Genomic DNA, 15,694 nt, shown 5'->3' with positions numbered 1-15,694 from the left:
ACATATTTACTTTGGGCTTGGCTCACTGAGACTTCAGATCCCACTGCAGAGTCCGCATATGACACCCGGTGATGTAGACAAATAGTATGCATGAGGCCAGCAAGTCAAGAGGCCTCAGAGCTTCTGTCACTGAGATCCAGGACCAAGGCTGAAACATTGAGATTGTAGCCTAGCAATGCGAGGGAGCAAAAGCCCAAAACTGCATCATGACCAAAAGAGCCCTGATAAAAGGAAGCGTCTGTTAAGGGGTCAGGTGTGGCTGTGGCTTGTTGATCAAGAACCCCAAAGATGTCAAAAGTTTTGTTATCGTCTAGAAGTAGTCTACAACTGACTGTGGAGAGTCCAGTCATCGAGGTAGGGAAAAACTGGCATCCTCAGCATCCGAAGTTGGGTGGCAACTACCACCATCACTTTCATGAACATCCAAGTTGCACTGGTAATGTCAAAGGAGAGCTGGGCAAACCGAAAATGCTCCTGGCCTACCTTGAACCGTAGGTAACTTCTGTCGTACTGCAGAATTGGCACATGAAAGTACACGTCCTGCATGTCCAAAGCAAACTTCCACTGGCTCGGATCCAGAACAGTCAGAACTTGGGCCAATGTGAGCATCTTGAATTTGTCCTTTCGCTGGAAAGCATTCAGAGGGCACAGATCTAAAAAAGGATAAAGGCCCCCATCTCCTTTGGCACAAGGAAATAGCAAGAGTAACAACCGGTCACTACTTACAGACAGGCAACCTTTTGAGGCCTTTTTGAAAATTAGAGCCTGCAACTTAGCAGAAAGATGGCATGGTGATCTTCTGAAAGCCCCTCTGATGTGGAAGGAAGCTAAGGTGGGTAGGAAAAGAACGGAAGAGCACAGCCCTGATGGACGATCTTGAGGACCCAATTTACAAATTTACCATCTTTCAATACAATGTCTGATCTTGCCTCCCATGTGTAACTAAGGACAAACTAAAGCGACTTGGAGGCTGATGCCGCAGGGGTGGAGTGCTGGGTGGAACAGTGGCCCATGTAACAATGTCTGCTTGATTCCCATCCTCAGCCTTTAAAAAACTGGGGAGACTGGTAAAGTTGTGGAGGGCATAGTGGTACCTTTCTGACAGCTCTTTGTAGTAGTCTTGGAAGGATCAGGCTGCTGAGGAAGCTGCCTGGCATGAGTTTAAAGGCCCAAAATACCCTCTCGGTGATAGCAGCTCTCAATAAATGAGAGTTGATTGATTGATTGAAGTAAATTGCTGTGGCTCTGCTTTCTATAATGTGTTTGAAGGCAGAATGATCTTTTTTGCCAAAGAGGCGAGACCCATCAAAGGGCATACCCATTAGAGATTCCTGCACATCCCCAGAAAAGTCAGGGTACTGCATTAATGCATGGTGGCAGAGCATCAAAATAGTGCCTGTTGCATGCTCCAAGCAGGCTGCAGTATCCAGGTCAGCCATATTGATATATTTAGCCACATCCTAGCGGTCTTGAACGGTCTGAGCCACAAAGAGGCCTGATACTCTGCAAGGACCACCGTCAAGACCTCACTATTTTAAAGGGAGAGCGTATATTGGCCTAAAAGGCAGACAGCATGGATTAACCTCAACACTAAGCTGGCAGAAGAGAACTTCTCAAATGCCTCAATTGTTTTATCCTCCCTGTCTGGAGGGATCTTAGGGAAAGCTTTAGGGTTGACTTTGCTGGTGAAAACTTGAGCCACCAAAATCTTAGGAGTCAGATGCTGCATAATAAAGTCCGGATTGCCCAGCGCTGGTCTGCGGTACCTGGCCATCTGCCTGTTCACCGCTGGGCAAGAGCAACAGTGCAGAACCTGAGGTAACTTCACAAAGGAACAAATGCAGGGTAGGCTCCTGCTCAAGTAGAACACACAATTCACGGGCACAATGCAGGGTTGGCTCCTGCGCACCACGCACAGGACACTTCAAAACAAAGTACTTCCCAGGCGCTAAGGGAGACAGAAACCCTGGCCCAACAAAGCAACTGGGGCCAAAGGGGTTTCAGCAAGTCCTGAGCAACCAGCTCCTCAGCGCAGGGAAGTCCTCCAGTCCCGCAGGCAAGGCAGAGGGGTCCCAGCACAAAGTCCATCAGCAATCCAGGGGCTGGGCAGGGCCCAGGGAGGCAAGCCTTCCCCTGGGCCCCAGCAGCAGCACGCCCCTTGTAGATTCTAGTCAGGAAAAACAAGAACATTTTACAGGAGGTCACAGCCTCTTTTTATACACAAAAGGGCACAGATGGCGCTGAGGATGAATCTGCCAGCAGTAACCCAAATGGAGGCCTCTCCGGATCCTCGGTGCCTGAAATCATGCCAGAGGGAACTGGAAAAGTGCCAAAAATGCACAGCATAGACACATTAAAGAACACGCCTTGCTGCCGAATCACCAATGGCCCGGGTAATTTCAGGCACCAAGGGACCAGTTTAGGAATCAGCTCTGTGATTAGGAGAGAGATCAACTGTCACCTTGATACCCTCCTGACTTCTCTTTGGCCAGAGAATAGTGGCATGGGATCAAGTCCTGCTTTAACCTCCGATGCTTTTTCTTTTATATCGATTTACCGGACAAACTCGACCGCAAAGAGGACCTGTCATGGGTGCACCCTCAAGTGCAGGAAGGAGGCAGTTGCCTTAATCTGGAGCGGGACTTAGGCAAGGCCTGTGATGTTTTTTGGTGAATAGCAACATAGTGTTCCTGTTCCCAGATCACATTCGAGTGCATGAGGGCAAACTCTTCATTTGACCTGGAGTCGTGCCCTGAGCACAAACACCAGGAGCACACCTTGTGCAGGTTCATCACCAACATTGTTTCCAGCAGTCATAGCACAGCTTGAACCATATAGACTTTGGTGAGGACATTGTTCAATTACAAACTAGAAAATAGTTTTAAAGAAATTAATTGACTGATTAAAAAGGGAGCAGAGATCTTGATCCCTGTTCGAAGGCCCAACAAGAATGGAACTGATATCAGTGCCCAGGGGTGGCACCTATATGCAGTTCCACTCTGTCATCTCCGAGGTAGAATAAAGTCGACACTGAGCTATGGAAAGCCACCTGATGGCAAGCAGGAGCACTGCTTTGGAAACCTCTAGATCTATTCTACCGCCTTGAGAACTTTCTAAAGGTGAGGAATCTGCGATTAGAAGCATTCATCAGAAACATGCATTACCAATTTACCAAACCGAATCACTTGGACAAGAATAAACCAATACAACCAAATGAAGCTCAGTGAATTGACATTTGAATAGCTACAATATGCAACTTCACTAATAGCATGGAAAGGATGATAGATCAGTAAGGTGCACATTCACCTCGGACAAATAGGTTGTTCTGAGATGATGAGCTTGACTCTCAGGGAGGAAAACTCGGTCTTCCATCCTTCTGAAGTGGGTAAATTGAGTACTATAAAGTGACTATTAGCAGACCAGGCAACTTTGAAAACAATTTCCCTGTGTGAGAGCAAAGGGTTTGGAGGGGGCAAGATCTGGGGAGTGGAGGGGGCAAGATCTGGGGAGTGGAGGAGGCAAGATCTGGGGAGTAAGGGGGCAGAGTGTTGAGCCCACTACTCTCACCAGTCATGAGGAGGTTTCTGATGAGACAAGGCTATGGAGAGGTGCAGAGCTTTGCACCAGCACTGCCCAAGAGCCAATCTACCCTTCCAAAACCCACACCCAAAGAAGCAACAAAGAAAAGCTACCAAGTTTCTGAGTCATGGGGAGGTTGCAAAATCCACGATCGGCATCAGCTGTGCACAGCCTTCAGACAGGAGCTGGATCCACTCATGGCTCTTCACCAGGAGACAGTGTAAAAAAACTGATATTGTGGGACACAAGTGAACTGGTAGGTCTCTAATAGTATTATCTTATTTACAGAGCTAAGAAATTACAAAAGTGTGGTGTTTAGCTATATGTAAATACCAAGTTACTATTAAAAATAAGCTTGATACTGCAGGTATCAGTATACTCCTCATCCTCTACTATTCCTCACATTAGGCATTATACATACTAGACATTGTTAATAATCCATGGCTAGGACCCAGCACCCACAAGAGACTGATCCTCATTTAGCACACCTATGCTTGTGTGTGGCGTTCAAACTTTGCAGTATTCCATGCATCTTTAAAGTGATGTGACCACAAACAGAAAGGAGCAACTCCAGGTGAGTGGCAGCAGTATTATCTACAGCTCTTTAGCACATGGAAAAAGGGCCACAGTGTCCTCAAAAGTATCAGGTGGAAAGGGGTCAGGAGAGGGTTTGTGTTCAGCTCGCAGCTGGTAACACAAAACTGCAGGTATGTGTGTATAATGGCACAATCTTTTGCCGTATTGAATCACTTGGTATATTTGCCGGCCTTACCTGCCCTATTTTACCAATCGGTTAGCCTTGCACTCACCCATGTGTCCATTCCCACATTTCCCTGGCTACTAAGGCATACCATTTATATTTTATATTTAATTACATTTCTAAAGTCCCAATAGATATTTTATGAACGAAAGACTCAACAAAATTTACCTCAGCAAGCAATGTAAGTGCATGGACACTATAAACAGAAGGTGCAATGTTGGATGTTTCCAATGCTGGAGATAATATACCTAATAATAAAAGAAGAAATACAGTTAGCAACAAGGCAAGAGCTTGCATAAGGGTGTCTGACACGGTGTCCGACATTTACTTCCCACCTTTTACTTTGTATGACATTTACTCCCTGCCATTACTTTCACAACACCTTTACTTTGTTTGCATAAATGGAGTTACATCATCACTTTTCCCGAAGTATTAGACAAACTACTTTTAATGTTTTTAATGTAAGTACAAATTCATATTACAGTTAAAAGAACCACAACATTATTAGTAATTCATATGTATATTACGGTATTTTGTTTAATGTAGGGCTATGGCTAGTTGTAATGTAATTACTGTACCTTTATATTTATTTATTTTTAAAAAACAATAACCACTGCAGTCAAGGTTTGGATTAAAATAATGGAATGAAATGAAATGAATATTAAATGTGTTTTATAAACTAAAGGATTATGTTTGCGATAGGGATAGAATGAGGTTTATAGTCTTATATTTTAGTCAGTGTTAAGTTAATAACTTCTTTCATACAAACACATTAATTTAACAATTAGAACCATAACAAGGTAATTACTTTTAATGTAAGATTTTAAAAATGGTTAGGGATATAATAAGCATTCATATGCATTCTAAATGTTATTTATATTGGTTCAATTTAGGGCTGGGTGGCTTAATATCATAAGGAAAACGTAACAATCTGAAAAAATATTAAGGAAAAGTTTGCATTTCTGTAAAATACTGTTTTAGAGATAGTGAACACATTGAAGGTAGTACAAAGTGAGAGCCAAAGTAAAAGGTATTCAAAGGCTGTGGGCAGATGGGAGAAATAAAGGTAGGTGGAAGTAAAGGTGGAGAAGTAAAGGTCTGGGGATGCAAAGGTACTGGCAGTATAAAGATATACAACCATCAGACATAAAACACAAATAAATAAAACAAACTTGAGAATATTCTCAGAACAATTTATAAGCTATTTCATTATTGGAACATTATTTTCCTATAAATACAAAGATTCCTTATCTAGAGAATAGAGACATTGCTTCTTTATCTGGTGCCTGAAAACCGAACTAAGACCAGGCATGAACAGATGCATACATTTGTAAGAGAGATGCAATCATCAAGGATCTACCCTCTAATATTGTACAATATGAATAACTCAGAAAGAGCTAATCGCCCGCCTGATGGTTTTTGGCATGACTGATATAAAAGCTCATCCTCTTCTGAGGTCCAAACAATGGAGTCTTTCATACTCTTTGGAGGAATACAGTGGGTTAAAGAACATTTGGAGTGTGAGGATCTGTCCAACATGAAAGGGAGTAACAACCTATAGTAGAAAGGCCACTCTAGTCCTGATTACCAGTTTGTCCATAAAGAAGATGATTTAGGGCAAATCAACTGAGCGCTTGAAGCTCACTTACACGACAAGATGAAGTTATCACAATGAGAAAAGACAATCTTCAGGGTCAGCAGAAGTAATGGACAGCTGTACAGCAGCTCAAAAGGGGTGCACATACGAAAAGTAAGAACTACATTAAGGTACTACTTTAACTCACAAAGGGTTTAGGAGGAAGCGTGCAGTAAACCTTTAAGAAATCACATCACAACAGGAGCATTGAATAGACAGGTTGGTACAGTAAATGCAAAAAGACAGAAATTGCAGACAGATTACCTTTACCTATGCCTACAGCAGGGCCTTGTTGGGCCAACAGAAAAGAAAACACCTGACAGGCCTGCAACGGGTCGTATTACGGGTGCCACAACAAGTCACAAACTTTTCCCAGTGTCCAGAATAAAAAGACTTTGTTGAAGGATGCCTGGCAGGAAGGATGACATCCACTACTTTGAGGGGGAAGACTGAAACAAGTCAACTTCTGTTGTTCAATCTCCACACATGGAGGTGTAGATTACACAAACCCAGCCAGGTGAAAGACCCTGCCCAGCTTCTGCGACTGCAGATCTTCCTAAATCAGCAGTATGAAAAGAGGAAAGATACTCCTGCACAAAGTTCGGTATTACACTCTTATGGCCTAATGCGATTCCTTTTGGATAACATGGGCAGACTAGTTGTTGCTCTTATTGAGAACTTAGGGTAGGAAAAGTAGCATTGGGAAAGCATACACGAGCCTCATGCTTCACACTAGCCAAAATAAATCTCCAAGAGAGAGACAACTTGGGAACTCCAGCATGCAAAAGCAAAAGTGTTGATATTGAATGTTCTCAGGAATGGCAAAGAGATCGAGCCAGGGTTCTCTCTATTGCCCTGATGATTCTGCAGAGGCGCTGGGCCTCCTGGTACAGGGTCCACAACCCCTTCCTGCCCTTCTGGTTGCAACACCACATGAAGGTGGCGTAGACCTGAGAGGACCTGAACCAGTTTCCTCTTGATGGATGACAACAAGGCTTTCATCGCCAAGTGAATGGCCCACACTTCAACAAGTTGATGTGGAGGTGGGTCTCTGACAGAGACCAGAGTTCTCTGTTCTCCACCTCACCAATCCACCAGTCTGTCATCACCATCAGCTGTGGCTGGAGTTGGGAGAGGGGTCTGCCACTGGTCCAAATGCAGTTAAGCAGTCACCACTGCGGGTCTTTTGCAGTCTTCTTTGATACCTTGGTGGAATCTGACAGGTTCCCTTGAAGCTGGTCCTAATAAGATTTCAGAACCCACCGCAAACCTGCATATGCCACCTGTCATGTTCAACTAGCAGGATGCAGGAAGGCAGTAGTCTAAGAAGTCTCAGAGCTGCCCTCACTGACACCCAGGACCGAGGCTGAAACATCTGGATCATAGCCTAAATATCCTAGACTCCCTGATCTGGAGGAAAGGCCCAACAACACGTCGTATCCAGGATTGTTCTGACGAACAGAGTCAGTTTTGACTTTGACATACTGATAGTGAACCCCTCAACCCAGACTGGGAAGCCCGTTGCTGAGGTGGCGGGCCTTGGAATTGTCTATAAGCGAAGCATAAGTGAAGACTCTAGCAATATTCTGAAATGGGCAAAACTGTTGGGGATACTGGTTTGCTGGTATGGAAAAACTGAGTAAGCTCGCTGTGGCACTTTCTTTCTTTAAAACGTTCTAGAGAAGAGTCAACCTTCTCACATTATAGGCAAGACCTCTCAAAAGGCATATGCATCTATGACACTTGGGTATAATCCGGGAAGCCAGTGGATCTTGTCCATGTGTGTCGTCGGAACATCACACTAGAGCTGATGTTTTGTCTTTGCCTTTCCATATCACATGTTAGGCTGCATCCTGGCCTTCCTGAATGGTCTGCGGCAAATTGCCATGGGATTTATCTGAGAATGCTGGTAAGATCTTCGCAGCCAAGATCCATAATGCATTGTAGTATCTACCCAACAAACAGCTGGTACTGACTGATCAGAAGGTGAGGCTCGCTGATGAGAACATTCTCCTCCCAAATATCAGAGTTGTTTTGAGTCTGTGTCTGGAGTTGTACAGAAAGAATTAGGATTAACCATGCTAGTTGATGCCGGAAGAATGAGGCCCTCAGGAATAGGATGCTGCATCAGGAAGGGAAGGTCCCCTTGAACAGGTCTTTGGCGTCGCGCTCCCTGTCTGTTTTCAAGTGGGCATTAACAAAGTTTAACACAAGCACCCGTGACAGTGTTAGTCAAGACTTAATTAAATGACAGCAAGGGCTCAGATTAGGTCTGCCAAGGCTGTAAGACTTCAATGAGGAGGTTTGTCAAAAGAGGGTAACTGTAAGTCAAGTACTTGAGCCACATGTCTTATAACTACAGTGAAAGAGGCTGTATCATTAGTTGTCAGGGGAAGTGTCCAATCCACTGGCCTCTTACAGGTCCAAATAAAGAGGGTAATCATCATATTATGTGGGAAATTCATCCCTATCTTCATCAGTGTTCCTCTGGTCAGAGTCTGATCTGAAAACTTGTCAAAGTGCTGGATTTCAGCTCCTAGGTAAAGACACTTATTACAGTTAGAATGAGTTGGGAAGGCACGTAAGTGCGCTGGGGCATGACTTCAGCTAAGGTTAAGATGGATTTGATTCGGAATTGGATACAATAGGATCTACATCCTCCTTAGGTTTTGGGGCCAGTTTAGATACAGCAGGAATCAGCATGGATTGTGGAATCAGCTCCAGAGTCAGGGTTGTACCTGTATCGGGTTCAGGAGGCACAGGAGGTGCTGAGGCCAGACCCATTTGTGGCAATCTGAGTGGAGCCTTTGCGGATCCACAGGGCGTGAAGGCATGCAAAGGGAGACAACAGGGTGCCACAAATTCATACAATGGCCTCTTTAAAAACCTCAGTCTACTGTGATGTCACTGACAGGCCCAGACATTTAGGATCCAATAGAATCAACTGCGGAACCAGTTCCTTGGTAGGAGAAAGAGGGGCCCCTTGAGATCCTCATGACTTCCCAGGAGAGTGGAGAGTCTGGAATGAGGCATGAGGAATGCTTGGACTTGTGTTCCTTTTTGGATTTTGACTTACTCAAGGACTTGGTCTGCAATGACGATCTCCTATGGGAAAGACCCTGAGAGCTGGAACAGGTCAGTCTACGCACTCGACTTTGACCAGGAGATGGTTATATACAACTTCCTGTGGTGATTTGCAGTGCACAGCTTAGCGCAATTTCAGACCATCTTCGAGTGCACAGGGCATGAATTGGAGTCGTGGCCCAAAGCCATACACGCACCTCATGGGGATGTGCCACAGACATCGGCTTGTCTACAAAAATAATTAATTCAAATTGGGAAAGATATATAATTTTAAACAAAGTAATATAATACCTGGTCTGGTAGTTTCTAGCACATAGTGATGCTCGCCTTCAGATTTTTGTTAATCTTTAATTTCGATCTCTTCCAGGAAGACAAATTCCCCCATCTTAACACATTTTATTCTATGCTTACCAACTAAATTGAAAAACACCAATGCATACTCATAACACCCACCCCACATAAATCAAAATAATTTTCTGACTAGGGCAGGGAAAACAGATCCACAAGCTTTAGCTTATACTTTGTGGCAAATCTTTTCAGATCATAAAATGTCAAGTAGCATAGTTTTAATATTATCCCCGATACATAAGCAAAGCTGTTTTCTATTGTCTATTTAAAGAGAGTAAATAGATTTGAAATAATGGTAGGCTGCTCTTTCACATGACTCTAACAGCAGTTAACAGAAATGCCATGCTTGTGACACAAAAGGGGCGGACTTACCTTCAACATCTGACTCCAAATTTGTTCCATCAGCATTTATCTTAGGAGAAGGTTTGACCTCCAAATTTCGCCTTAGCCAGGTAGTTTGCTCCAGTGAAGAACCAGCTATTCCACCAATGCAATCAACTATTTTATAAGTTACATCCTAAAACAAATAATAGACAGCAATATAAAAGCATCTAGGTGAAAAATAATGAATTTAGATGGATATGTATAACTGTACTTTCTTCCTATCAAGTAGGTCATATATTGTTACTGAGGTATTTTCGACTAGTTGTACTATTTTTTTTGTATTGTCTTGGTATTGTGCTTATTATCAACAATATTCAATAAAATTATTCTGAACATAAAGATGGATATGTATAAAATAACTGCTACATTGATAATTTTATGTGTCATATCAGCAAAGAGAAGGGGCAGGAGAGAGAGTTAAGTGTGCGAGAGCACATCTCCAACCATCACAAATGCTGCCTAATGGGTCCACATTACTCCAGTGTAACATGCTACATGGGTAGGAAATGATAGCTTGGTCTTGGGCTCTATTTGTTTTAGGTATTGCAGATTAAATAGGGGCTGTGCCTTAAAAAACATAATATGACATTAGCGTTGTAAAGTAGCCAATTTATTCTGCTGTGGATTGTGTTCTGTGATGTTGCCTTAGGGCTGGAAAAATACAATTTCCTATTGCACTGCAGTTGTAAAGTGCAAGATGAGCCATTTTTCTCTATAGGTTCATTGTTTACATGTACTTTTTCGTAACTTCAGTGGGTTTAAGCCCTTATCCCTCCCTGCTTTCCTCCACCTCCATCATCAGCGCCTAGCTTTGACTATTCCCGAGTCAAGTAATTAGGGTGTCTGTATTGGCTTCCAACTCCAACCCCCAGTCCCCCATCACCCCTGACACCTGCTACTAGGGATGAGAGGGCCTTTTTGTTTATAGGCAAAACCTTCAAACCTAAGGTGTTAAACCTTGCTCACATGAAGTAACACTGTACACTAACATTTTTCTGGTCTAAACATGCCCAAAGTAGGCATGGGGTGGGCAGGACTGCTTCAGACAAACTAAGATTGGATGATATGCTGGCCACTCAGATTGGATGTAACAACAAGCCCCAAAACTGTTGTGGGGATTTTTTCCTATACTTAGTCATGCATTTTGGTAAGGTGTGTTGACCCTAAATTGCAGTGCGTGCAGGAACAACAGGAGTAAAACCCATAGACCACGTCGGGATGGATGTAGAGTATATATAAAACAACAATTCCCAACAGGTATCAGTTTAAGGCAGTTAAACGATGTATGCAGTCAGCATTACATAAACAAGAAACAAGGAGGCTCATATGGTTTAAAAGCTTGTTATTCACCAATACAGAAGAGGGTGTTTCACATGGAAATACAGTTAGGCAGCACTGTACAGAGAAAATCATGTGACAACCCGATGGCACTTGGTGAATAGTGATATATACAATAGGTGAAAAGTGAAGATGCAAGTGCTGAACGTGAACAGCGTGAACGGCGCAGAGTGACAAAGAAATTATACAGTGATGGCTCCACAGGATTAAGTTATAGTCACTTAAATCATGGTATCAAACAATTTTATAAGAGCCAAAAACCTTAGACGCGCCATGAAATTGCGCTGTGATGTCGACGGCATTTCGATCCCCATAAGTCGGGATCATCTTCAGGACAGGGTAGTCGGATTCAGGCAGCTACCCGAGCGTTTAGAGCCCTCATCGCCTCAGGCCGCCTTGATTTGTTCAGGCGCTGCCTCTTCTTACCTGCCCTCGGCTGCATCGACAAGTTTTTGACTGACTGTTTTTGACTGACTGTTCGCTGTCTGCGCCTAGGAACTCAGGAACCACGCGCATTTCAACATGTGTACAACACTGCCTGAATCCGACAACCCTGTCCTGAAGACGATCCCGACTTATGGGGATCGAAACGCCGTCGACATCACAGCGCAATTTCATGGCGCGTCTAACGTTTTTGGCTCTTATAAAATTGTTTGATACCATGATTTAAGTGACTATAACTTAATCCTGTGGAGCCATCACTGTATAATTTCTTTGTCACTCTGCGCCGTTCACGCTGTTCACGTTCAGCACTTGCATCTTCACTTTTCACCTATTGTATATATCACTATTCACCAAGTGCCATCGGGTTGTCACATGATTTTCTTTGTACAGTGCTGCCTAACTGTATTTCCATGTGAAACACCCTCTTCTGAATTGGTGAATAACAAGCTTTTAAACCATATGAGCCTCCTTATTTCTTGTTTATGTAATGCTGACTGCATACATCGTTTAACTGCCTTAAACTGATAACTGTTGGGAATTGTTGTTTTATATAGACCCTAAATTGCAGGGCATACTGTCCTTAAGAGGTTAGAGGGAAGAAGAAACACAATAGTGGTGAAAGGGCTCCCATTCCACTCTCATAAAATTGAACATGAGCATTCTTCCAACCAACAACAGAGACATAAACATAATACATGGGTAGCCGCAGAGCAGTGACAAAAACATCATTCTTCAGTTGATCAGAAAGAAACCCCACACAATTATAGCAAATATTCCATAAACACACTTATTTTGCTCGATATAGAACATCACAACAGACATGCAATGTATCAAGGCTTCATATTCTAAAGAGCATTATAACTACCGCCTAATTGGCATGTAACCTAATATTAATAGGGGCAAGCAGTATATCAGCCCCAGATAGGCACTAAAATGAAAAAGGTATACTTTAGAGGAATAATGTTATCTAACTCCCACAACCATTATGTAGACAGTACTCTTGTGCTGGCCAAATGCTGTAGTGTAACGCTATAAGTCTGGGGGTCCCCTATCTGATAGAGCCCATCACTAGCAATATTGTGTGTCAAAACAGAAAGGAAAATATAAGTGGGCCTGGGGTAAGAGAAATTATAAAAATATCATACACTACAGGACACCCAAGTCTATTCATCCCGTTTGTATTGGCATTATTAAAAAGGTATACGTCTTCTTTGCCAACAGTGTAGCAAATCTTGATTCATAGGGTTATCCAAAGTTAAATGAGTCGAGCAAAGTTTACAAACAGCTGGGTATACCAACTGCCCTCTTGAGTGCAATCAATGTAGTAGGAGATAAAATGCCTGGGATTTAGTCTATGCAACCACTTCTCTTCATTGGTGGGGTGATTAGAAGAGAAGAAGGATGGAAGGGTTACATACCTATAGGAAAGGCTGAGACCACCTTGGGCAAAAAGGCTGGGTAGGTACAGAAAACCAACATCGCTGGTTAGAAAACTGGGAAAGAGTGTGAAACTGAGAGGGCCTGAAGTTATCTGACCCTTTTAACTGCAGCAATCACTACTAACAAAACTGTCTTTAAAGTAGGAAGTCAAACAGGGCAACTGTACATCGGCTAAAACAGAGATGTTATTTAACAAGTCAATATAAGATTTAGATCCCACAGAAAAACCATGAAGGGAGTGGAATGAAATGGAAAATGCAAATCTTTCAGAAAAAATCACCAATAAAATACAACTAAACAATGATGGTTGATCAGAGAGACACACAATAGCCAAAACACCAGTACTGTAACTCTTGAGCAATTGTCAGCTCCAGCCATGCAGAAGTGCGGAATGCAGAACTTTAAGATTTAGAGGGATACAAACCTTCTGATTCACATCACTGCACACATTTGTTTCAGCAACCCACGTGAATGGATTTGTTGCAGGTTTTGTGGCAGCCAAGATGTATTCTGCAACTTCATCAGGGAGGATCGCAGACTCAAGCACTGTTCAATTTCCATGCCTACAGCACAGTGCTGGGAGATTGGGGTGAAGCAACTGACCACCCATTGGTGATAGAAGGTCCACCCTGCAAAGGATAGGAAGAGGCAGCTAAATACCAAGTGCTAATAGATGGTTATACCAGGTCCTCCTTGCCCAATCTGGGCTAATCAGGATCAACTGAGCCTGATCCTCTCACACTGTTTGCAGGTCTTTCGACAGAAGAGGGATCGGGGTGAATAAATACAGCGTGCACTGAGTCCAGCTGAACATGAAGTCATGCCCGTGGTAATCATTCTGAGGTAGATGTATTACACAATACCAAAGACACTTCTTGTTCTGAGCTATGATAAAGAGATCCACATATGGATATCCCAATCTGGAGAAGATCACCTCCATCACTTTGGGGTGTAGTTTGCTCTAGTGGTCCACCAACAGGAAGCAACTTAGAGTGCCAACTTTCACGCTGAGTAAAGCTGCCAGATGGGCCACTACTGGGAAAATTCTCCATTCCTATACCCACTTCCACAGGCGAATCAACTACAGATATAAGTTGTACGACCCCACACCACCTTGAAGGTTGACAATCAGACTAAAGAATACTTGTAAAGGATATTTGTTGTTTGAAAGGCCCTTACTGAGATGAGTGGGACAAATGCCTTCATGGCAAGGCAGATCGTCTGCAGCTCCAGCACATTTAAGTGCAGACATTGCTCCGACTTGGACTAAAGGCTCCATTTTACCACGGTGTCCTAGCATATCAAGAACTGCCAACCAATTTCCACCAACAGATTGGCTGAAAGATATCATCTTGAACATGTCTTGTCAAATGAAAAAACTCAGAAGGGCTACATCCAGGATGGGTCTCAAACCTCTTATATCTTGGGCACTGAGAAATAAGGTGCCACTTCCAGGGCTCCTTTGTTCAGCATACCAAGGAAGTTTTACTCGGATGTATGACGTTACAACGCATGCTTTTACCACGCATGCTGTTACAACGCAGTTTTTACAACGCATACCATTACAACGCATAGCGCTTTGGGGTGCTGGATAGTGAATAGTTTAATTTACTATTCCAACTCCAGTCCCCGTGGACACTAGGGAAGGTGTTGGATAGTAAATTAAATCTATTCCCTATCCTAGAGCGCCCCCCAGCGCAATGCGTTGTAATGGTTTTCGTTGTAAAACCTGCGTTGTAATAGCACTGCGTGGTAAAAGTTGCGTTGCAAAGGATGTTTCCCGTTTTACTCTAATGGAGGAGTGCACAAAGCGCGTGACCGGAGAAAAGAAGGGTAGTCTAGAAGGAGGAGTAGCAGGGTAGAGAATACACTTTGCAAACCAGTTGTAAGACCCAGAGGACTGTCCTTTTTATCTCCCATGAAGAATATACTTTTTTTTAGGGAACATGGCGGGAGGCTGACGCCAGTCGCGGGAGCTCCCGGACCAAGGAGAGGAAGCAGACGAAAAAGCAGCCTAAAATAATGGGCTAAGTGGCAGAAAATAATTGTGAATTGGATAATCGAAAAGTACAAGAAGGAGAAACTCACCCATAATCAGGACTCCACGGGATTAGATGTGAGACTGCAGCAGGGGATCTGGCGGCGTGCAGTGGTTCTCTGGCAGAGGACCCGCGCGGCAACGAAGCTGGCTGGCTTCCGGGTCGGCCAGGGTAGAGACATCACAGGACGGCGGACCTTGGAGGAAAGACGCAGCAGTACGGAGGATCAGGCCAAGAGATGGAATGAGCAAGTTGGGGGCCCTTGTGTGGTGGAGGAGAGTCTGAGGGTAAACAGACCACATGCACGGGGAATTCCACAGGTATCATAGAGGCTGATGTACTGGAATTTTGGAAGGAGAGGTGAAGGCTCTGTCTGTGGTGGTGTCTGAGAACTCCAGAGACATAGAGACCTCGAAATCACAGAACAAATCCTTGCAGGATGATTTGGAGAGGCTTGAAACACAGTCTAGACGCAATAACTTGAGAGTCTTCAGTATTCCGGAAGGTTCTAAGAATGGAGATATCAAGAGTTTCATTTGCAATTTATTGAGAGAAGGAATACCGCATGATAGGCTGGATCTCGATCTTAAGAAAGAGATTCAGAGAGTTTATAGGGACCCATTTAAGTTAAATCCTGCTAGG

At 43.6% G+C, this 15,694-nt stretch overlaps 1 protein-coding gene across 2 annotated transcripts in view; it reads right to left on the bottom strand.

Moving 5' to 3' along the window:
• The window catches only part of DOP1A (DOP1 leucine zipper like protein A), a 1,012,538-nt gene that overhangs the window by 209,032 nt on the left and 787,812 nt on the right, over positions 1 to 15,694 (bottom strand). For both annotated transcript variants that reach the window (XM_078648131.1, XM_078648132.1), the window contains 2 exons: positions 9,780 to 9,924; positions 4,508 to 4,587 (listed from right to left, as the gene is read on the bottom strand). In XM_078648131.1, coding sequence (XP_078504257.1) covers positions 4,508 to 4,587; positions 9,780 to 9,924 — 225 coding nt within the window. The remainder of the gene's footprint in view (positions 1 to 4,507; positions 4,588 to 9,779; positions 9,925 to 15,694) is intronic.

This window comes from Lissotriton helveticus, chromosome 6 (assembly GCF_964261635.1).
Source record: "Lissotriton helveticus chromosome 6, aLisHel1.1, whole genome shotgun sequence".
In the NCBI taxonomy this organism is placed as follows: domain Eukaryota; kingdom Metazoa; phylum Chordata; class Amphibia; order Caudata; family Salamandridae; genus Lissotriton; species Lissotriton helveticus.
This window is presented reverse-complemented; position numbering and strand designations above follow the sequence as displayed.